This window comes from Triturus cristatus, chromosome 8 (assembly GCF_964204655.1).
Source record: "Triturus cristatus chromosome 8, aTriCri1.1, whole genome shotgun sequence".
NCBI classification, from domain to species: Eukaryota; Metazoa; Chordata; class Amphibia; order Caudata; family Salamandridae; genus Triturus; species Triturus cristatus.
The window spans coordinates 1407662107-1407686689 of record NC_140591.1 but is presented as its reverse complement, the minus strand read 5'-3'; the positions used below and the strand labels follow the sequence as shown (position 1 = coordinate 1407686689).

General features: G+C 46.5%; 1 protein-coding gene across 1 annotated transcript in view; it reads left to right on the top strand.

The window, feature by feature from the left end:
• Nucleotides 1–7706: 7706 nt before the first annotated feature.
• LOC146805830 (uncharacterized) overlaps nucleotides 7707–24583 on the top strand; it is a 497986-nt gene continuing 481109 nt past the window's right edge. The window contains exon 1 of the mRNA XM_085623825.1: nucleotides 7707–7739. Within this exon, the coding sequence (XP_085479951.1) occupies nucleotides 7714–7739 (26 nt within the window). The 5' untranslated portion in view covers nucleotides 7707–7713. The remainder of the gene's footprint in view (nucleotides 7740–24583) is intronic.

The following is a 24583-nucleotide window of genomic DNA, read 5'->3' as shown; positions in this document are numbered from 1 at the left end:
TCGCCCGGCGCGTCTACCGTGTCAGTGTGACGCGGTGGGCGCGTCGCGGCCGGGATTGGGTGGCGGCAGGGAACCCTTGGCCCGGAAGCAATTAAGGTGCATCCGGGTCAAGGGGGCGGCTGGGGACAGGCCAGTTAGAACTGGCCTGCCCCCCAGTATTTGGATAAAAGGCCGGGGAGCGCGGGACGCGGTCTCTTGGTCCCGCGCTCTCAGGCATCCGGACGCAGCCCCTGGGAGGCTGCTAACTATTTGTTTGCTTTGTTTTTTCAGGTTTTAATTGGCGGATTCGGGAGCGGGCTGGCGACGAAGAGCTTGAGCGACGTGGGGCTCATCGGTGGCATGATCGATGGAGGTTGCCTTCGCAGGACCCGCGAGATGACCAGTGTCGGCTCGTCGGCGGAGAGGGCGTTGAAAGCGATGTGAGGGGCTGCCTTCCGCCCGTGTTATTTTTATGGTGAGCATGCAGCATGGCAATGCGGAGTCTCTGCGGCTCAATGGTTAATGTTTGAGACACGAGGTAGCGTCCACATGCTGTGATTCTGGGCAAATCACTTAATCTCCCCGTGCCATTAGAAAAAATGTGTAATGTATGGGCGTCATGATTTTGTTATTTAAGTGTTCTAATGCTACCATTTGCACAGGGCCAATTCTTCTGTTTGGCACATATTCTAATCCTCCCCCTGCTTGATTAGGCTACTGACTGCTGCATGTTTCTTATGCTCAGTGCTCTCCTTGAGTTATGCGAGTTGAGATGGCCTACATCTCGCCCCGATCAAAACACGTACGAGTTGGTGCTGCTGGCCTCAACTTCAGCAGCTGAAGAGGACAGCTTTGACTATGGGGTATTTGAGATGAGGCAGCAACTGTACATGGAGAAAGGGGGAGCTAGAAAGAGTAGCGAGAGACTCGGTTTAAAATTCCCTTTCCCTCCGTGCATCGCTGTAGCACTTCACAGGGGCAAGAGAGAAAGCTCTGGGATGAACAGTACGAGAGGTCTGTGGAGGCTCTGCTCAATAGAGGGCCGACTGGTACCAAAGGACTCTGCTTTGTGCATACACCATGCCACCTGCAGGGAAGCCCTTATGTTGCTAAACACAAAAGCATTGGTTGATGTTTAGTTCAAGTTTTCAGTGACAATGCAGATAAATGTGGTAATATCTAGCCCCATACACAACTTCCCAGGCTGCAGTTTAGCTGTATACTGATTGAATTTTATACATTGGCACTGTAGAGGACCTGCCCATGTCAAGCCTTGGGTTTCTCGTTTTTGTACTTTCCCATGTATTATCGTTTGGTGTATTGCATAAGTTGTGTCATTCAAACCCACTTGGGCATTTCACCCCTTGTACCACCACGTGAGTCACGATATTTCATGTTAAGCAGAAGGTTCTAAGCTAAGCCAACGCGTGACAGTATTTGCATTGTGCATATACTAGTTCACATCCACGTGGGGCCACGGCACACCTTTTGACATTTCATTCAATTTGGTTTAGTTTTTACAAGTGCCTTGACGCAGCGTTGACACACAGACGCTGCCTACCCCAGCAATGCACCACGTTCAGAATCCTTTTGCTCGATCTATGAGCCACACCGACACAATGGTTATTGCGCATTTTTTATTTTGGCAGACTTTAGACAATTTTAAAAGCGCTCTTGACAGCTTTGCAAATAAAGAAGTAGAAGTATGCCGCAGATCATAGGCTGGTGAAGGTCACAAAAGTCAAAGAATTATTAATGAGTAAGTTCCGGAGCGTTTTTCATGTGGTAACCAGTTGTACTTGTGTACTGAACAATGCATGTTTCAGGAAGCAGGGTTTCATGATAGAGGATGCAACACATATGTAATGCGTGCCGATACCTTTGTGGCGATTTCGCGGTTTTAACATTGAAATCGAACCATATAATTTCCTGTCTTACACAAGGTCTCACAGGCTAATTAACACTCACGTCTTATGTCCCCTTGCGGGACACAATCTGTTAGTTGTATGATGAAGTGCTGACATACTAACAAATCGGCCTCTTATCTAGAGGCATTGCCAAAAAATGTTTTAAATTGAGGTACTTTAATGATCTGCGTGTAAATTTGAGGGTGCGGTTATACGCTCTTGACAAAGACGGTCCGGTTTTGTAGGTTTTGTCTACTACATAGCACTATGTTGTGCTATGTTATGCAGCGGGTGCTAAGCTAGGAGGTCTCAATTGAAAAATGTGTACGTAACTCCTCAAGTATTGCTCATGGTAGGCATTCTCCTTTTGGGTGATTCCAATGTTACCTCAGTGTGCTGTTACCAGTGCTATGCAGGGCTCTCCCTATTGTACGTCTGATTCTAGTGTCCCTGAGGTAGTGCATCTGGCGTTATTCTAAGCGTCATTTTAAGTTGTATTGTCCGTTTTCAAGGTTCTTTGGGCGTTGAGACTAGCGGGACAGTCTCAAAGGAGTCTACTTACAATGATCCGGAGGGGATGCATTTGTGAGTCTGATTAACAATTGCGGTTGATGCCCATGGCAAAGGTTCTCGGATTGTGTAGGTCTCACCTGCAGGTGAATACAGTTGAAGAAGGCGGCTGATGTTGACCGCCGTTTTTTAGTTTACAACATTACCAGGCTTCGGATCAATTGGGAACCCATACGGGTGGTATATGCAAGTCAGTACTCAGTGCCTTAGAGTCAGCATTTACATTTGGGCCAATTCCAAACTGTTTGGAGATTCATTAGATGGCTGAAAGCAATGCCTTGGCCTGCATTACAAATTCATTAGGTAACACTGTAGGAAGCCGTGTTAGGGGATTGGCTATAGGTAACGAAAAAATGAAGTAGGCAGGGATTGGAACAGAAGAATAGGAGTCAGTGTTTTGTTCATGCAAAGCGGGACAATATTGCCTATGAAAGCGTCCTAGGGGAATGTACCAGGTCTACTGAAGAATATTTTTAGGAATACGAGAGGCGTGGGCCATGGCCTGTAAGCCAAGTACTGCTGGTGAGCCTGTACCACCAGCATTGCCACCCGCTGTGGTAGGCCCCGCTTTTTTAACACTGTGTGTCAGACCTATCACTGTAGGATCTGCTCAAACAGTTGGTGAATTGCCAGGTTGGTACAAACCTTCACTCCTTTACGTTTAAGGTACCTTTATGGTAGGCTACAGGGTTGCACATTGTGCGACATTTCTTAGTTCGTGAGTTAGGCTCAGCATGTTAACCGATGCCTTTAAATGATATGAGGTTCGGCCCACTAGGCACTGGCCTGAGGGGAGGGTCCCTTAAGTAAATTCTCAACACGTATAGGCCTTGGTGTCACACAGTCAAGGGTATCCGTGTGTGCGGTGTGGGGGTACATAAGAAGGAGGGGTCTGGGTCAAGAAGCCCTAGGCGCTATGTGCAGGGGAAGTAAGCTGCAGGATGGCGTTAAGGCACACGGTGCCTCTGCGTCGGTCCAATTATACACGTAGGCACTGTATTACGATGTCTGCTCAGTGTCTGTACACTGGAGTTCAGGGAACACATTTATGCGCATACATGCAGTCACAATGATGTATTGTATCACACGGTATCTCTGCATTTATGTGCTTGTGCACTTGTTATTTGTACGTCGTATGGCATCACATGGTACCGTCGCTCCCCTAGTGCGTATACACGGCGGCATTTGTCATGTTGTATATATGCACCATTGCCCGTGCACTTACACAGTGTAATGTATGTGTGGGGTCGCACATTACTGGGATGCATTGGACTTGTAAAATAAGCAGGTTATTCTTGGGTTGTGTGGCGCTGGACCCGCTCTCTGGGGCTGGTTCACATTTGGGGTACTTGGGGGCCTATGTTGTCAGACCCACTCAGTATCAATGCACCCGGCGGCCGGCAGATTATGGGACCTGGCGGTGTCACACCGAGAGAGGGGTGTAGTGTCGGCAGTATCAACGCATCCTTTTGGCGTACGAATGATGGGTCCGGCGGGCCAAAGAATAGTATCGATGCACTTTAAAAACCTGGGGGTGTGGGTAAAAGGGGGAGAATACAGTCTCGCGATGTGGCGCTGACTTAAAAAATCGTTGTTGGGCACCTCACAGCATAAGGCACTAATCATTGATCTTTGATTTTCATTTATGTATGCCTGGATCCACGCCTGATGCCTGGAAGTGCTACACACCGCTATGACTACAAGAGGTGGACAATCAAGGGGACTGGTGGATCCGGAACGTGAGTGGCAAGCGGCGGCATCAAGTGGGATGGGTGATCAACCCAGTGGTTCATGCGGTGCTAGCCTGAGACAGTGCTCCATATGTTTCATAGTTGGAATGTATAGTTGTCACTCATTTGTTGTTGCCATTTGTGGTAAGTCGGCAGTACGTCTGCCTGGCAGGTGTATACCTTCAGAGCTGCTCATGCATTATAGTGGGAGGGTATGGTTGTCACCCATTTATTGTTGCCATTCGTGTTATGGTGGCAGTTCGCTGCCTTGTAGGTGTATACCTTTACCGATGGTATAAAACACAAGTATTAGGGGCAGATGCGACACATTAATTCCTGTGTCATGGAACGGTTAACTGCCATTACGGCGCATGTGCACGCAGGCGCCTTTCAGTGCGGACATTGAGCAGTGTTGGGATGCTCCGTGTAGGGGATAGGCTGGCACAGAGCCTATCCCAGAACATTGTGCTCGGATGCAGATAGTTCACGGTGTAGGGCTCAAACGGCAGGTTCATTCCCTATGATGAATTCAGCCCCGTAGCATTATTATCCTGCAAATGGGGAGTGACAGGGTACGAAACTATTCCTCAACACCCCTTGTCATTAAATTGGTCACTGTGCGTGTTGGGATGCTCCGTAGTAGGGTCAGCAGCCAACACAGAACCTATCTGAGAGCATATTGGTTTGGTTTCAATGGTTCATGAGGCCCATGGTATGTTTATGGGAACTCTTTGGGAGCCTGTGGGACACTACTGGGTTAGTATCACAATTGTATAATCACATCGGCAATGAGTACCGGGGTATGTGAGTGGCCGGTTAACCCTGACGGTTTAGAGCATGATGCTAATAATACTAGGGGTGTGGGTTGCAACGAGTTGCATCGCAATGCGTTCAATCAAGACCATTTAGTGGCTCCCTGACGGTATGTCAATTTTGTCTGATTCAGTCAGTCCTGGTATTTGTGTTATCGTACACTAGGAAGGGGGTTGCGGACCCTACGCCTGGGTAGAACAGTGGGAATACTTCGCATGGGAGTGGGAAAGTGACACGTCTATCCCGAGGTACACCTCGGCATGGATTGCATAGATTCCAGTAGGGAGGAGGCTAGCTAGCGTTTTTTACACCTGCAGACTATACAGACAGAGCTGAGAGCAGGGTGGTTTCCAAATATCTTTCCTTGGCCTCAGTCAGTTTAGGGTTTTTTTTATGACTGATCTTCTGAAGAGACACAGTCCTTCGCCACAATAGTTCTTATAGTTAGTGGGGGAACGACTTGATACCACTAGGCAGAAGGGTCTTGCTGGAGGAGGTAATCTCCAAGGTTGGCTGGTTAGCGCAGGAGTGCCAGGGCTGCAGCATAGAGGCAGGGGCATGACCTTTCTGAGTTTTAGGATGGGGGGGGCCAGATAGTCGGTCAACTATGCTGGCCTGTGGCGGTAAGGTCATGACTGGTGAGCAGTAAATTTAAGGTCCTTAGGGGGCGGCGCCATTCACGGATGGGGTCGCCCAGGAGGAGGGACAAGGGGTCTCTCCTAGAACTCCAGGGGCGGTACATCCGGTTGGATGGATGGGTGCGGGGAAAGAGGGGAGTCGCGCTTTCTTTAGGCTGGTTGGCCACCCCACACTGGTATGGACGTCATTAAATGGCGCAGAGTGCAAGACCCCCCAAATTGGAATGGAGTTCAGGGAACGTATGGGGCAACCGGGGGGGGGGGAAGTACCCTCTCGGTAAGCGGGCCCTCTGCGCATGCGCAACTCCTACGGGAGGGCATGGCTAATTGATAAGGATCTGACACCGGTTAGCGACCTTGCCGTAGGCCCAAATAGGATACGCAGAAAGTAATTAATGTATGATTATGTCCAGATGTTAGATTCGGATAGAAAAACTATGTATTAGAGATAGTTTAAGGTTAGCCATCTGATATCTGTGCATATGAATTGTAATCAAATGTTGTGTTATGTTTCTGCGTATAATTGTGTAAATATTGTTTATTTCAAAATTTTAATTTTGTTTTCATATTTTAATAAATACGGCCGGGGGTTGTACGACCCCCGCCTCCAAAAAGTAATTACCTTCTCATGTCCCTCATTAGAAATGTGGTTTACGCGCAGGGGGAGGGGGAAATTCGGTAGTCCCAGACCATATGGACAAATCACTAAATCTCCCCGTGCCTAACAAAAAGGAACGTGTCCGTCTGTAACGCAACTGGTGCCCATGTAAAGCGCTCCGATACCTTCTGGTCGAGTTCGCGGTGTATAAAACACCCCCCCCAAAAAATACTATTACCAAATCTGTTGTACTCAGTTTATCGATCTCAAAAGGTAGGAAGGCTGAATCTGCAGAACCAACATACGCCCTGCTAACACCAACATACCTGTAGCCCCCAGGGGATTGGCCAGCACAGAAAGTGTCCCATCCACCGGGATTCAAACTTGTGACCCACTTTAAGATGGCTGCAGATGGCAGCGGTGACTGTCAACGCACGGTGCCCTCTTGCCTATTTAAAGGGCGCAGCTTCTCTTCTGTGGATACCGTTCCAAGGATGTCTGCTTTCTCCTGCAAATTCATGAGAGGTTATCCCTAGACTAGACTCGCTTCTGTAAATCTCACTGATTTCCAGCTACCTGATATGATAGCTCAGTCGGTAAAGTGCTCACTGTTGAGACAGGTGTGTCACCTGAATAGCAACGTTCAGATCCCATTCGAACTGATGCAGCATTGCCTCATTCCGTGGACTGACTAGTGCTGTGTGTTGGTTAATGAATGGTGGTATGAATCAATGTTGAGATGCAAACAGCCCCTCAGTGTGTCACTATGTATCACTATGTATGCAAATTAGAGGGGCTTCTCGCATTCTCTTTCAGCTGGGGACCCTAATTTTTCACATGCGGGAGATATTAATTAATTTATGGCACGACCTGTCCTATAGTGTTCCGGAACGTTCTAAGTGGGAGAGAAGACGCCAATGTTGAGCCAGCGATTTCTTTGTTTAAATCCTCCGAGTTGTACAAACGGTCTTGACCACGCGACGAAAACCTGTTCGAGGCATCAGCTGACCGCTGTGCAACTATTGCTAGATGTAAGTACCCGCTCGTTGGATAAATGCCTTGCTGTTTCACAACACAATATGTGTGTACAGAGGGCTTATGTTTGGAAGTGTTTTCACCTCTTCACGCTAAGTACACCCTCTTCGTCGACGAAAGGAACGTATTTACATGGCAAACACTTCAAGCGATGTCATTACTTGTAGGTAAGTAGGAACTTAGCAACAGCATTGCAAAACGTCCGTTCCATAACACAACGATATTATACTGTCATTCACTGATGGAATATGAAGCTCAGTGTGCTCAAAGTAAGATAATATTGTTTTACCACACACCCTTAAATACTGTTACCAGGCGCGGGGAGAAGCAGCGTGCAGGCTGCTCTGCAAACAGCGCGTTGATGCACTAATTTTACCCCACGCCAGTGCACGCACTAGTGTTAGAAGTGCAGGGCACAGTGTATGTGAGGAGGAGACAAGAGCATGGAGGACCCAACAGCACAAATCATGTAAGTAGTCATTTAGTAGGTGTTTGCCTACAATTCGTTGAATGACGCAACCGTTTTTTTTACTCCTCAGAGATCCAGCATTCTTGGAGCTACAAGTGACAGGAGCGGTTCACTAGTGCTATAGACGTGTCACCATACACTTTCACACACATTATGAAAGAGGGCCACTTGCCCTGTAATGGTATAGAAGTGATCGGTTGCGTTTCAGCTGTGTAAGAACTGTGCTCTGTGCCTGATGCTGCGGGTGTGCAGGCTGCGCACCATTTATATGTACAGAAAATATAACAGGGATATGTTTGGGATAACAAATAATGCTACAAGTATAGAAACTAGACGCCTTATCCTCCAAATACTGTACCATAATTACGAACCTTTGGGAAGACGCTATTTTTGTTCTGTTTTATTTAACTGCAGACTCGCCCTGACTTTGAGCTCACCCTTTACAATGGCTAATCAACTGACTGTTAATTAGACAGCAGAAGCAGCGTAAAATTCATGTCATGGATTTCTGTAGTACTTAATTAATGTTTTTAAAGCATTTAGTTGCGGTGTCTGGTAATGATCCATGCCGAGTGGATGGGCACCTGCGTCACAACAAAGATGGCGTCCTTTTAGACACCAGCTATGTGTTGGGCTTTGAATGCTTCTTGTGGTTGAACCCTCAGAGCCTTTGGGAGCCCACTCCTGTTAGCAAGTCGGTGGATTGGCGATGACGCAAACCTTATTGAAAACAGAGGCTGCTGCCCCCAACAGTGACCCAAAAGGCGAAGGTGAATTGGAACATCACTCTTCAGAAGAGAAGCACTTGAGAACAGTCAAGACTGTGTATGCAGGAAGAGCAAAGTGTGACTGTCGTTCTTTTCCTTAGAGAACAGACATTGGTGCGGGGCTGTGCTGCACTGTTGCAAACCAGGAACTGCAAGCTGGCAGGGACTATGGAATGAGGATGGGGGATTCTGGCGGGGCAGAGGGGGTAACATCAGATCCAAGAGCACTGGGGCAGCTCTTCATTATAGTCATCGGTTGGGGCTCTACTTGCTTTGTTTTCTCTCAATTTTTTATTACACTAATAGTGAATAATGAATCATTACTCACTATTAGTGTAATAAAAAAGGAGAACAATTAGCTGGAGTATGATATTCCCTGAAAGTTGAGGTAAGTAGAAAAAAATGCTTCGAAATGTATGTTGTGTGCGAGCTTGTGGGTGAGTGTGAGTTTACGTAAGAGAATGTATGTACGTGTGAATATGTATGTATGTTTAACCATGTGTGTGTGTGAATGAAATTGAAGGTGAAAGGGTATGTGATGTCACTTCCGCTACCCCTGGCATTTTGGTTAATTGACGTGCATGGTGATGAAGCTCTGGGCCATCCTTTCAATTCTTCTTAAGTCAATGGACTTTTGTTGTAGCCTTAGATGGAAAAGGGTTACTGACAAATTTAGATTCCATAAACAGTGTGACTAATGTGACCACGCATTGAGAGTCGGTGTCTGTATCATAAAGTTAGAAAAGGATTTATTATAAACTCAAAGTGGAACCTGCAGGGGTGGTACTGTGGCGGCTGCCCAGGAAGGTAGTAAAGGCAGCTAAGACATCATAGACTTGATGGGAATCAGCTATCTTTTAGAGAACCCATATGAGGACTCCTATAAAAAAAACGGTGAAAATATACATGATATACAGGAAGAGAATCACCTAAATCGAACCGAGATTGGAAAATTCAAAAAAGTTTGATGTCTTTATACTTGGGTCAGTCTGAACATTTGACTAGACTGGGTGAGAGTGGGGCTGGAGAAGTAATGGTCCAATAAACTACTAGTAGTTCACTTATAATACCTACAGTCACAGCCGGTATGACTCGCGGGTGGGGGGGCAGGTGGGTCATTCGCACGGGTTTCGCACAGGGGGGGTTAATAAAAATTAAAAAAATAAACCAAACTCCGGCCGGGTCCCGCGTTGGAACAGGAAGCATGCAGAGCAGGCAGCCTCCGTCTCCTCCCCTCTCCTAAGCCAATCACAATGCTGCAATGGCAGCGTTGTGATTGGCTGGAACGCCGACCGAAGAGGTGTCTATGGGGAGGCCATTTTCTCCATTTAGGCTGCATGCAGCCTACATGGAGAAAATGCAGAGTGCTTATGACTGGTTTAGTCGGCCCTGAGGGTGCTGTTTAGTCAGCGCCCTCAGAGTGGGCAAGCCACTCCTCCCCTGGACTCCAGAAGACCCCTCCCCCCGCCCGCCCCCAACCCTACCCTTCTGTTTTCTCGCAGTGCGAGAAGCAAAAACATAAAATGCTAGTTTTAGCATTTTATGTTTCTGCTTCTCGCACTGCGAGAAAGCAGTGGGGCGACACTCCTCTGCCCTAATGGAGCAGCTGCTCCTGAATACCTAGCAAAAAGAGTTGTCTGCCGCTGCACTTTGCAGAGTGGTGGTATGCCACTGTGGGAAAGCATAGCAGAAAATCCCCATAACATCCTCAATCTCTGACTCAACAAGTACCTATGAGGTATGCCAAAGCATCAGAACCATGCTGTGGTGCTGCCCGGTGAAGGGCAGGAGGCTGTAATGGAACTAATCTGCTAAATAAAAACATAGTAGCTAGCAAATCAGCTAATAGAAAAAGAGGTGTCTCAGAAGAACCTAAGGACACTCAAAATCTATTAATTAAAGCAGCCTTTTTGATTTTCATTGAATTCCCAAAAGTTGATATAAAGTAGTCTGCAGGACTCCATAGAAGAAGCTAAATTTGACAGATAGTGTATGAGGGGAGGCATTACATGAATGAAAATAGCAAACAAAGATCTTATCCTGCCAAGGGAGACCTGTGACATCTAACCCTGGAACAAAATGTCAACTCGACTGAGAGAAATGGTCAACATCTTAAAAGGAGATAGTGAAGTAGAAACTATCTTTGAGTTTCAAAGACGGATCTGGGACTGAAGATACAAGAATACTACAAGAAGGATTTGGACTGGATTTGTAAAGCCCAGACCTAGTGGAAGTACAGATAGAAATACCACAGACACATGGTAGGCTAGGCAAGGATGCAATGTTCTCTAGAGAATAAAACTGCATTTATTCACAGTAAAAAGTGGGCTTTAAAAGCCTAAAGGAAAAGAGGGACTTTATTTGAGGGTGGCAAAATTACCATCTGCAGCATCTCTGGGCAGGTGCCCTTGCATCTTGCTAAAACTTGAAGGAAATGCATGTGGGATCACGTTAGTGAAAAGATGATGTTATTGGATCAGTTATTGGATGAAGTCAAATGAGAATGCCAAAACCCAGGATTTACCAGAAAGATCATGGCACATCTCAATCATTAAACGCATTCAATTCAATTCAACATTTTATTCAAGATTTGGAACTCCTAGGAGGTCCACATAAGATCACGTGTATAGTATTATAGATAACAAAACATAACAAGGCTCACTCCACATGCCATCATAAAATTTACCTCAACAACACGTAAACAGTTCGACTATGGATGGTGCTTAAAATTTGTGGCATAAGGGATGAGACAACAAACAATATCAAAATTCTATTTCGCATAAAAAATGCTTAAAATTAATTACCAGGCGATAAAGGAAACAAAGCATCTCCTAAATATGCAAATGTACAAAAGGGAGTAGATATCAACCTATTCAAGTATTATTTAGGGAATAGCAGCATGGTAACAGAGTAACTAAGCGTAGCCCGATCTATGCAAAAAGCCATGCATTAGGAGCAAAATGCCACTTCAATTAATTTTGAGGAATACCCGAAAGGTCAGAGAGGGACATTTACTCAACATATCCCTAATGTGCAAAATAGCAATAAATAGCAGCTAGTAATGTGCAGAAGACAATTTAAAAAGCAAGATACTAGTACTTCAAAGAATTTTCTCAAGCGAGGAAGTTAATTTACCCAATTAAAATAAGTATGTAAATATATAACAAATTAAAAATATATACATAAATTCTTTAAAGTGATTAAAACGTTTTACACATACGACTTCATTTTTTGGACAAAAAAGATAGTCTCGGGCTGATGCTACATTTTTTACATTGTGTAGCAGGAACATCGGCCGAAGCCAACGATATCGACTCGAGATCAATACCGGAGAAGCAAACAAAACATGATCTACCTGGGTGCTCAGGTTACAAAAATGACAAATTCTTCCATTATTCATATTCCGAGACCAGTTTGCAGTTAAGTCGTTTAGAGGCAGGAGATTCATGCGGCATAAAATTAGCAGGCGTCAAATTCCATGTTCTAAATTCCAGAATACTTATTTTTGTGGAGTTCTCAATACGCTAGTCCTGGCTATTCGCTTTAGTCTTTCTTTAGAGTTACAAAATGTAATCTTTATTAAAGCTAGTTTTGCCACATAAGGTTTTTAGGAAAGATTTAAATCCTAAGGGTGGGAGTGAAAGCACTGATTCTTCTTGTATACCAAAGGTTTTTTGTGCCAATAAAAAATCCTGACAAAAGGAGTATTTACCTGCCTTTACATAAAACATTTCATGACACAAAATACCTCTTAGTGTGTCCGGTTCACTATTTTGTAGTTGATGTCCCCAACGTAGAACCCTAGATAAGCCTTGAATATAAGAGCTTATCAGCCCAAATTCTAGTCTAATTGCTGCCGTTGGGATTACCGTGCTAAAATTGCAAATTTTTCGTAATATTTGACCTTCAGTCTTATCTAAAAAACTCCATTCCTTAACGGGGATTGATTCAATCGCATGGAGAAGAGTTGGTGGAATTTTTGCCTTAAAAACATTCAAAAGGTGAAAAAAGTGTTTTTTGCCCATAGCCTTCCAGAAGAATCCATTTACATAGATGGGGTATGAAATTACGTTACTGGTGGAACTTGTGAAGGACTAGAGGACAATGAGATTCCTCAGTGTTCTGCCAGTTCACAGCCATGAACACAACCAACACAACCAACAGACATCTTTTATCATGTGGTATTAATAGTGGTTTGTTGTCTGTACTCAAGGAGTGCTAGAGGACAGGTTCATCAAGGAAAGGTTCTTAAGCACGTACATGGTCTACTACTATTTGGCTACAAAACTGATGTTTAGAGCAATGTTACTGGAAGTAGAGGTGAGAGGGTTTGTCATGCTCCCGAGGGCAGTAGACCGCGGCATGATAATTATCATAGGAAAACATATGCATTTGTAATAAGGAAACAATATGTCTAGGTACAAACATCATAAGGAAGGATCCAAGCAAATTATACAGCCTCGGTGGTCAGAATAATGCTAAATTGTCAGTTTTCTGAAAACCTTTTTCCAAGTGTGGGGAATGTGACCAAGTTGATCCTTGTTATTTCTATTTGTTGTGGTAGCTATAGGATTAATGGATTCAAATACAAGGGACATTCAGAAGGTATACGGTGCAACACATGGTGTTGAAAAGAACAAAGTTGTCCTATTTCGATACAGTGAACTGTTATTTCTTGAACAAGATACCCCTTCCTGCATCTCTGCAGGATCTGGGGTATCACAAAGGTTCTTTGGGGTTTAAAGTCAATAAGCATGAATCTGAAATTCCAAACACATTACTGTCAAGTGAGGAGATGGCAGAATTTAAGGATCTTTTGGAATTCTCTAGAGCAAAGAAAAGTTAAAAACCTGGGATATTAGTGGTGGGGAGGATCTTTATGTGGCTAACTATACACACTTATTCAGAAAGCTAGAAACAAAGTATGAGGCATTGAGCACATCTCACCAATATGTCCCTGGGTAGGATAGTAGCCATCAAAAAATAACATTCTTTCGAGGGTACCATATCATTTTCAGACAATGGCTATCCCATAGTCTATCAGAGATGTTCTCCTACCCCATAATGACACAATAGAGCTCATGAGGGTCATGGGCGAAGAGCTCAGAATATCCAAGAAGTTATGTTGATGCTAGACCTCAATGTTCTGCAGCACTATCAGGCATCTCGGATGAATTTGGCGAGGAATTTTTCTTCATAAAAGCACTTTATGACCTAAAATGACCAGCTGTCTGCAAAGTTAATCTTAAGGGTGTAGATGTATTAATTGCTACAAAATATTACCCTGTTGCATAATACAATGCAGGACTAAATCTCATCTAAGTGTTGGTCACTGAGCAGATGCAGGCATCTTTTGGCTTCTAAATCTGAGAAAGCCCACTAGATCAGCTCTGTTTGAGCATTCAACATTACATAACGGCTGTTGTTGAGAAAGAATTATCCAGCTTGCATTTGTTGGCAGCAGAATGCTCTGTTATTTATTTCAGCTAAACCAAATCAAATCCCTTTAAAACTGTAAAACTAACTTTGGGCTTTGTGAAAGTAAAAGGGTTCATAAATATCAACTCGTGCATTTGGTAGCAAATGTCAATTGAGAAATTAAATAATTTTTAAACAAATGCATAGACTTTCCAGGGAGTTACCAATTAGTCACGGGGACAGGGAAAGAGGACGCAAAATTATGGAGCAAGATATATGTCACAATCAACTTTTCAGCAATATAAACAACAGACAGACAATCCATCTGGGAAATGCTGGGGAGTTGGTACCATCTTGCGAACAGAGTAAACACATTTTATGTGAAATTGCAATGAGCATTGGACAAGAAGGCCTAAACAATCTACAAATAATATAACATGATTAGGCCTTTATTTACATACCGACTTGTTTTCCTCCAATTACAAGTTACCTTTACTAAATGCTTTTGTCAGATTCAGACGTTTGTATAAGCCCCTTGAAATCCGTAATGGGAATATTACGTACACAACTATTGGTGGCCATTGAAGATTGTGGCTTTCTGGAGTCCAGGCACAGTCCCCTAGTATGATGTGTATATAATGACATTCTGTATTAGATGTCTATGAAATAACTTACACACTCGAATAATAAGATGGCCAAATTTCATGCCACATGGTCTTCAGAGTAACCCACTTTGGCTAAAACAACAAGGGGCCGACATCCTCCTCTTACTCCGTGTTAGAACTGTCTGCCTTAAGTGGTCTTCCCCAAACCTTTTGCCTTCACCCCTTCTGTTCTTGCTGATCTCGTCTTTGTTGGCCTTCGGACTCTGTGCACCTTACCACTGATAACCAGTGATCAAGTGTTAGTGCTCTCTCCCCTTAACATGGTATATTTGGCTTATACCCAATTGGAACATTAAATTTAGTTACATTTTTTGTGTTGCAATTCTATATTGAAAACCAAAGAAACGATACATAGAAGCAGTACAAAATACAAAATGAGTGGGAAGGAGATGAGGTGCTGCTGTGAGGGAATCGAGCAGAGCATGCATTGCATACATGGACCTCAAGGGTTATTATACAGCAGTAATGGGGTAGGATGGGTCCAGCTGGCCTAGAAGGGGGCGCACTGCATGGTTAGTATCGAACAGGAAGGTTGCCTTCTCCCAGACTGGGGTGAGGTGGTGTTGGCGAGGGGACAGGTCCCATGTTATTGGCAAAGGGCTTGAAAGCAGGGTGGTTTTGCCTATAGCACAGCAGGGCATGGTATAGGGCATGGCATGGCATGTCCGAGGTGGGATGGAGCGACAGAAGGGGGTGGGATGAGGGGGGATAGTATTGAGGGGGAGAGGCAGAAAAGAAGGGAGGGCAGGGGTGGTGGGGTAGTGGGATAGGTGTCCAGAAGAGTGGGGGAGGGTTCGTTGCAGGGGGGATTTCCCCTCCAGTGCAGTAGGCTGGTCTCAGTGCCGCCACCCTCCAGTTTTAATGCGCAGTGTCATGAAGGAAGGGCACCCACATCTGTAGATGCGGGTGAACTAGACTGCCCTTAAGTCTTCGCCAGTCAGTTGCTGGCCCCTCTGGCCCATTATTAAGATGGTGTCCTTGTCCCTTCTCCTGCCTCGGCCGGCCTCCGTGCAGTGGCTGTCAGGGGGTGCAGCTCCCCTCCGCTTTTGTGAAGCACGTAGGCCCGTGGACCATGTGGACAAGAGGACGGCGATGGCCAGGAAGTCCCCGAGTTTTTATGCCTCGTGTGTCTGCAATGGGGCGAGGGTACCCATTCCGCAGGTAGCGCCCCGGGGGTGATGTGCGGAGAGGCTCTACCGGCTCACACGCCGGTGCTTCACCTCTCCCTGTAGGCCCAGCTCTTCAGGTTCAGCCCAGGTTGCTGCCCTAGTTGCTGCCGTGCTTTGGTAGCGGGCACGAATGCGGAAACAGGCCCTCCTGTAGGTTGCCCCATTCAGGGAGGCATTGTTCAGTCCCTGTGGGTTACCCCATGGATTCCACCTCTCTATAGGGCCCTCCACCGCGTGGAGCTCCAACTCAAGCGGCCATCTTCTTTTGTGATCAGACTACACCCCCAATTTACTTACATTTTAAGTCCCTAGTAAAGTGGTACCCCATGTACCCAGGGCCTATAAATTAAACGCTACTAGTGGACCTTTAGCACTGACTGTGTCGCCCACTTAAGTAGCCCTGTAAAACATGGCTCAGGCCTGCCATTGCAGCCTGTGTGTGCAGTTTTAAACTACCATTCGACCTGACAAAATAAACCTTTGCCAGGCCTTGAACCTTTCTTTTTAATACATACAAGTCATCCCTAGGTTAAGCTCTGAACATCCCAGTGGTTAGGGTGCGGTGTTTCTGAAAGGTTTAACATGTACTTTTAAGTTTTACATGCCCTGATATTGAAAAACTCCTAAATTCGTTTTTCACCGCTGCAAGTCCTACCTCTCTCTCTTGCTATATTTAATAAGTGATAACTTTCAATTGGAAGCAGGTAGACAGGTTGAGTTTGGTGTTTAAACAATTGTAATTAAAATGAAAAGCCTACTTTCATGGTAAAGTCGGATTTTACATCCCAATTCTGAAAATGGCACTTGGTTTAAAGTAGGCATTTTCTTATCCTAACCATTTGGCACCTGCTGCCTGTCCCTGGGTCATGTGACTGTGTGTATCTGGCGGTTGGCACTTGTGTATTGCCTCCAGTCAGTGAGACAAAGGGAAGATAGGTGTTGGCAGGATGGGCCACTCTGACTAAACTAGGGGGGTGGAGCTGTCATCTAACACACTTGTACATCACAAAGGTCCTGCATGAACCCATTCTCAAAGGGTTTGTCACTAGTCTTTTGTGTCCGCCGACAAGCTGGGGCCAGGGCAGAAAGGAAGGGGATGTCTGACGCTTCAGGGGGTAGAACCCTCCAGAACCTTTTACTACTTCAAAGTGGGCACCAGATATAAATATTGGACCCTCAGATCCAGTTCTCGAGTACATTTCTGAACCTGTGGAACACTCAGAAGAATGACTGCTCTGCCGCTTTGCTGCAAGAAGGACTGCCACTTTGCTGCCCTGCTGTGCTGCTCTGCTGAACTCTCGCCTGAGTGAGAAGGACTGGACCTGAATCTTGGACCCAGGACCTCCATAGTGACTCCCAGGGCTAGTTGGCTGTCCTCCTGCTCTTAGCCTCAGAGACAGAACAGGATCCAGCAACTCTGAACCCAGCTCCCTAACTTTGCGAGTTGTGAGTCCTGCCCCACCAAGTGGTGCCACCACTGTCCTGTACCCTCAGAAGAGGGGCTAAAGGTGCTCTGCTATCCCAGTCCCAGCAGAACTGACACTGCATGATGCATCTCCTTACACGACTCCACATTGGAACTGCTGCACAATGCATCCCCAATCCAGGACTTCATATTGTAGCCACGCAGCTCATTGGAACTGCTGCTGTGCAACACATCTCCACACAAGGACCCTGCATCGCCATTGCAGCTTCACGGGACTGCCACTGCGCAATGAAGGTCCACCCCAGGACTTCACAACACCTCTGCTGTGCGACGCATCTCTGACTCTACATCACTCCGCAACCAGGATTTTTAGTACTTTTTTCAGTGGGTCTAACTGGTTCTCCAATGTAGTCAGCCGGAACTTGTACCTTTGTCCCAATATAGTGCAACCAGATAACCACAGTTGGCACTTTGTGCTTTTTGATACTATTTTCAAATCTTTACAATTTCATATCTCCAGCTCTACTAATTGGATTATTGTAATTTTGGTCTTAAATTATTTCTTACATTTTACTGTATGTTTCTAAATTGGTGTGGGATTTGTCATGTGTTGTTCTACACTTTATTACCGTTTGAATTGCTGCATAAATACTTTACAAATTCTCTCTAAGTTAAGCTTGACTGCTCTGTGCCAAGCTACCAGAGAGTTGAGCACAAGTTAATTTGAGCTTTGCTGTGACTTCATTCTGACAAGGATTATGGGTGCTGCTTGAGTGGGGTTTCACCCCCTCCCAACCTGTAACCTAATTTCTTACACCACCTAGGGTTATATAACTTGCAGTTGGTCTCCTGATAATTGATTTAATTCTGTAAGTTCTGTAGTTCCAGTTTGAATCCACGTTTACAAGTATTAATGTAACCGATAGTGACCTATAACCCTTGTTTTGCCAATTTTATGATGAGGCATGTGGTAGTTTTAAACATGGGGATATCCCTTGCTGTTGATATTTATACAAGATGTAAATGTCCCAAGAAGCACATTTAAATTCAAGGCAATGAACTTTCACATAAATCATAAATATCTTACATTGACTCCTACATTTGGATAAAACGCAGTTTTTTGCCAGACCATTAGCATTTTTGCATGAGTATATCTAGGAATGCAAGAAATATGCCCCCCACAGACAAGTTATTTTCTCCAAAGAAAAATCTCCTCCTTACACAATCCCATCAATTTCTAGTGTGTCTTCTCCTTATTTCCTCATTTGATATGGAATTGAATTCCCAATTAACCTTTAACTTCAGTTTTTGCCTTTAACAATACCGTAACAAATAGGGTTTAGATACACAGTTAAAACACAGTTAAAACAGAAATCAGAACACATAGAGCTAAGATAAGCTTTCATTCTCGTCCACCTGAGGGTATTACAGAATAACAAGTGACCCTCCCATGTCTTTAAATGGGGCATGTCATGCTAGTGCTCACCACCAGCTGTTAAAAACATTACACAATGAAACAGGTAATTAGTGGGTCTTGCATGCACGCCCTTAACTTTACAAGATGTGCATTTTTTATGGTCGATCTGTGATAATGCAATCGGTGTTTCATTGAGCATATTTCAGAAAGCCAAAATTCCGGATTTCAAAACAAATGGCAAATAACACATTTCTTATTATTATTTACAATCTCACCTAGCCCTAAGTAGATATTTCACCAAAGAACTGATAGAACATTACTAGGATTACTGTATGAAATGCGAATCCAGGACTATGAGTATTTAAGACTGAACTTACAGGTTACAGATCTCTGTAATGTACTTAATAACCCACTCAGCTACCAAAAGCCTCGTGGTTTACCAACGAACTCAAGAACTCCAAGAAAACCTGCTGCACCCTCGAGAAAGCCTGGCGCCACGACCAGACAACAGAACACATGACTGCCCTCAAGAACGCCACCCGAAAACACCACCAGCTGATCCGCACCACCAAGAAGGCTACATTCAAAGGACGTCTGGACAACAACACCCACAACAGCAAGGAACTCTTCAGCATCGCCAAAGAGCTCTCCAACCCCAGCGCCTGCAACAACGACATCTCACCCTCACAAGACCTCTGCGACTCACTCGCCTCATTCTTCCCCCGCAAGATTGCCGATATACACAACAGCTTCGGCGCGCAGGCGAAGGACCCAACCACCGAACCAACGCCCCCCACCACCACCATCTGCACCTGGACCCCGATCAACACTGAAGACACCACCCGCCTGATGAACACCATCCACTCCGGCTCCCCTACCGACCCTTGCCCACACCACATCTTCAACAAAGCCGACTCCATCATCGCACCCCAACTCCGGAACATCATCAACAGCTCCTTCGCATCTGCCACCTTCCCGGAGAGCTGGAAACATGCCGAGCTGAGCGCCCTCCTGAAGAAACCCACCGCGGACCCCACGGACCTCAAGAACTTCCGCCCCATCTCGCTCCTCCCCTTTCCAGCCAAAGTCATCGAGAAGACCGTCAACAGACAACTCTCCGCCTTCATCGAGACCAACGGATCCATCGACCCCTCACAGTCCGGCTTCCGAGCAAACCACAGCACTGAGACCGCCCTCATCGCAGCCACCGACGACATCAGGTCCTTGCTCGACAACGGGGAAACTGCCGCCCTCATCCTCCTGGACCTCTCAGCAGCCTTCGATACCGTATGCCACCGCACCCTGATACAGCACCTCAGCAACACCGGAATCCAAGGAGCGGCCCTGGATTGGATCATCTCGTTACTCGACGGAAGAACGCAGAGAGTCCGCCTCCCCCGTTCCGCTCCTCGGCCACCGAAGTCATCTGCGGCGTTCCGCAAGGATCCTCACTCAGCCCCACCCTCTTCAACGTCTACATGAGCCCTCTCACAGCCATCGCATGCCAACACAACCTCAACATCATCTCCTACGCTGATGACACCCAGCTGATCCTCTCCCTCACCAACGACCCCGCCTCCGCCAAAGCCAACCTCCAGGAAGGAATGAAAGACGTCGCGAAATGGATGAAGATCAGCCGGCTTAAACTGAACTCAGACAAGACGGAAGTCCTCATCCTCGGACCATCTCCCACCACCTGGGACGACTCCTGGTGGCCCCCCGCCCTGGGAACCGCACCCAAGCCAACGGACCACGCTCGCAACCTAGGTTTCATCCTGGACTCTTCCCTCACGATGACCAAGCAAGTCCACGCCGTCTCCTCATGCTGCTTCAACACCCTGCGCATGCTCCGAAAGATCTTCCGATGGATCCCCACCGATACCAGGAGGACCGTTACCCAGGCCCTCGTCACCAGCTGTCTGGACTACGGGAACACCCTCTACGCTGGAACCACAGCCAAACTACAGAAAAGACTCCAGCGCATTCAAAATGCCTCAGCACGACTCATCCTGGACATCCCCCGCCACTGCCACATCTCTGCCCACCTGAAAGACCTGCACTGGCTCCCCGTCAGCAAGAGGATCACGTTCAGACTCCTCACCCACGCTCACAAGGCTCTCCACAACACGGGCCCAAAGTACCTCAACAGCCGACTTACATTCTACACACCCACCCGCCAACTCCGCTCCGCCAGCCTCGCCCTCGCCTCCGTCCCACGAATCTGCAAATCCACCGTCGGAGGAAGATCCTTCTCCTACCTGGCGGCCAAGACATGGAACTCCCTCCCCACCCACCTACGGCTGACCCTGGACCATCTCTCCTTCAGGAAACAACTCAAGACCTGGCTGTTCGAGCAGTAGCGTCCCCCACCCCCTCAGCGCCTTGAGACCCTTCGGGTGAGTAGCGCGCTATGCAAATTTTGTTGATTGATTGATTGATTGATACTCTTATACTGAGGCACAATCAGTAGGTGTGAATGTGAAGTTTCTATCTGAAGGACGCCCACTGTGTTCGTTGAGTAACTTGGATCATACTATCTTGTTTTGGAAACACTGCAGTGTATGCTATTTTTCATAGCATGTAATTCGCCTGTAAGAAAAAAGATGTTTCATATGAGAATTCACGCAGATCTAGTTAAGGCGCAGCACGAGGTTTTACAGGGTGCAGGTCTTGAACTGAAGTGGGACCTTTACAGGGCAAGGACCTTTTCCAAATAAAATATAAATATGACAGCGTCAAAGGAAAAGAAAATGCAGTGTGTACAGGTGGGAAGAACACACGTTTTTTGGGAGTGTGTGTGTGTGAGAGAGAGAAAGGTGAGAAGATGGTAAAAAGGTGAAGAAGTGCATGCAGAAAGGGAAAGTGAAACGTCTTTGATAAAAAGAAGAGGTAATGCATGAGAGATTTGTTTTTCTCTGTGGAGTTACATAACACTTCACATATTTGTCAAGTGCAGGATTCTAGGTAACATGTTTGAGGCCACCACCTAAATTACAAAAGCCTTGCCTTTTGTAAAGGATTCTAAGTCCCGCTTCTTTGGATTCCCCCATCCATCTCACAGGGGAAATGATGCTGAATACACTTAAACAAGTATAGAGCGAGAAATGTTGGCCATATGTGATGCTTTGAAGGAGTCACAACGAGACTGTCACTGATAATTACAACCTCCAGCTGCTGTTTTCGGCAAATGTCTTTCTGTCTGGGTGTGGGTGGCTGAAGAGAGGCATAGAGCTCTCTAATAGTGTCACAATGCGTAAGACTCTTAATCCATTACAATTTTGTAGGTGGGTGTTTACTACCCAGGTGATAGCTATTTCACGTTTGGCAAGGAGCAATGCTATTGCGACATATCGGTGCAGAGATTTAGGTATATCCGCACATATCCCAGTAGTCCTAATAAGGGGGAGGGTGCTCTTGTTAAATGGGTCATAAGAGTATGGGCACTGAATACTTCCCTCCAGTATGATGTAATTTTACCTTTTGGGCAATCAGGCGAACGGGTATGTGGTATAGTCAACCTATTTAGCAGGCATTACATATGCCCTGCGTAGGAATTTGTAATGAATAATCTTATGTCTATGACTGAAGGAAACAAGACATGTCTGCGTGCAGCAGGCGTACCACACCTTATCAGTCAGGGCCTGACCTAAATTGGACTCCCAAGCAGTCTGTACCTTGGAGTCTCGGGCCGGAATAAGGTTTAGACTAGTGTGATATAATTTGGAAATAAGTCAGTTACCATCTGTTGCCAGTGGTACAAATTCATCGGGTGCCAGTGGGTAGGATTGGATCTGCGCTCAAAAAGCACTCTGGAGGCATTGCAGTATAAAATGATCCATGTAAGGGGCATTCTGAAACCTTATGTCTTCCGTTTGGGAGAATACATGACCATCAGGAAAGAGATCCCCAAAGGTGTGTATGTCATAATTTGACAATATGCGTTGGACTATATGCTCGTGTGTGATAGGGAGCCATTGGTTTTCAGTTAGGGGAATCGCAGGGGAATATAGCAACCGACTATCCAGCAAATGAGCTAGTCTCTACCAGTCCCAGCTAGTCGTGGATAGTGTCTGTATATCGTGCTGGTCAAACGGAAGACTCACCGAAAATAGCATTCTCAGTGGTGCTAGGGCCACAAGATCCATTTCGGACTTGGAGTATGGTATACGTGCATCTGGATGATGCCAGTGTTGAGCAAAGCTACACTGTGCCACCAATTAATTAAGCCGGGGTTGCGAACTGAGCTCCGCCAGTGGAGTTTGTGGAATTCTGCCAACTTCATGATCCATAGTGTTAGACCTGTCAGCCCTTTGGGTGGTCCCTCCTCATCATTATTTATTTTGTCCCACTTTTGCCTCAAACCCTGTTTGAATTTTTCCTTTTTGGGAACCACCAGACTTTTTCGTGTTGCTACAGATTCAGGGAGCCATTTTAGCTACCCCTGAAACTTCTGTCTGAGGGCCTGGAGCACAAAATGGTGGCCACCTGTGACATCACCAGCATCCACTGGAACCTACCAGCACCTTCCAGAACATTCCAGAACTCTGTGACAGTTGGAGGCGGTTTAGAATGTTGGGAGGTTAAGACAGAGTGTTGGCAGTTGGAGCTGGCAGTTGGCACCTGACTGGTGAAGAGAGAGCAGCACAAGAGTGAAGGAGGAAGGAGTGAAGCAGCAGGGGTGGAAACTTGTGCCTGGAGTGGGGTCCATAAACCCACCCTTGATACTTGTCCCTACTGATGGATCCCAGCCTATAGCCCTGAGTGGGAAGAAGACAGAAAAGCCTATCCTAAGGACCTGGACAGCAGGAACAGGCCTTAGAACCAAGAAAACAGCAAGATTCTGACCTGAGAACTGGTTTCCCTGGAGTCCGGCGTCGAGTAGCCTGAAGACCTGGAGCCCGAGGTGGAGAAGCGGCGCTGACTGAAGTAGCAGACGTCGTACCCGGAGCCGCCTGAGGTCGTGAGAGGGCGCCGACGGAGGTCGTGAGGAATACCAGAGGTCGAGGAGGAAGTGAACCGAGGTCGAGCGAGCGGCGTCATCGGAGGAGTGAAGTCCGCCCTCCGGAGTCGTCGGAGACCGAGGTAGAGGAGCACCGGAGGTCGGGAGTGAGGATCGCACTCCGGAGTCGCCCGGAACCTGAGAGGAGGAGCACCGGAGGTCGGGGGTGAGGATCGCACCCCGGAGTCGCCGGAAGTCGACATCGAGGCCAGGCCGGCTGACGTCATCGAAGCCGAGAGCGCCATCGGACCGGAGCCGCCCGAAGTCGACATCGAGTAGAGACTGCCCGACGCCGTCGAATCGGAGGTCGAGATCGAACCGAGGCCGCCGACATCGGACCGGAACCGCCTACCGGCGTCGTCAAAGAATTGACATTGTGCCGAGGTCGCCGAGACCGAACCGGAACCGCCTCACGGCGTCGACACGACTCCAGCGGCGTCGGAACATCGGAAAAAGGGCAGTAAGTGGAGTAGAGGGCGCCTAAGGCCCTGTGGAGACCTGAGAGACTGCTCTAAGGGGCTAGGGAGGTGCTGAAACCAACCTGACTGTGCCTGGGGTGAACTGGGACTAACCTAGAGAGGTTGTGTGGAGAGAGAAAGCCAGGGCACTGGTATTCCCCCCTTTGATCTACCTCAGTTTAGGCCTCAGCCTTGTCCCAGCCAGGGAGTAGCCCCCCCCTCAAGCCTTCCACAACCCTACAAGCTGTGCCTGGGCCAAATCAGCCCTTAGAAATTGAAGTCATCTGATTACATGAGTGTTGCTGTATACTTTTAATAATTTATTGGGGGCACTGTATTTATTGAGTTTTTACCTATTTATTGCTTCACTATATTTATAGGTCCACAGGACTTGATGGTGTACAATATTTATTGGTACAGTATTTATTGCCTCAAAATATTTAATTGCCTGTATTACCTGCACTGATATTTATGTCCCTTGTATTTATGATCATCCCTATTTATTGAATTTTCAGATAATATTTA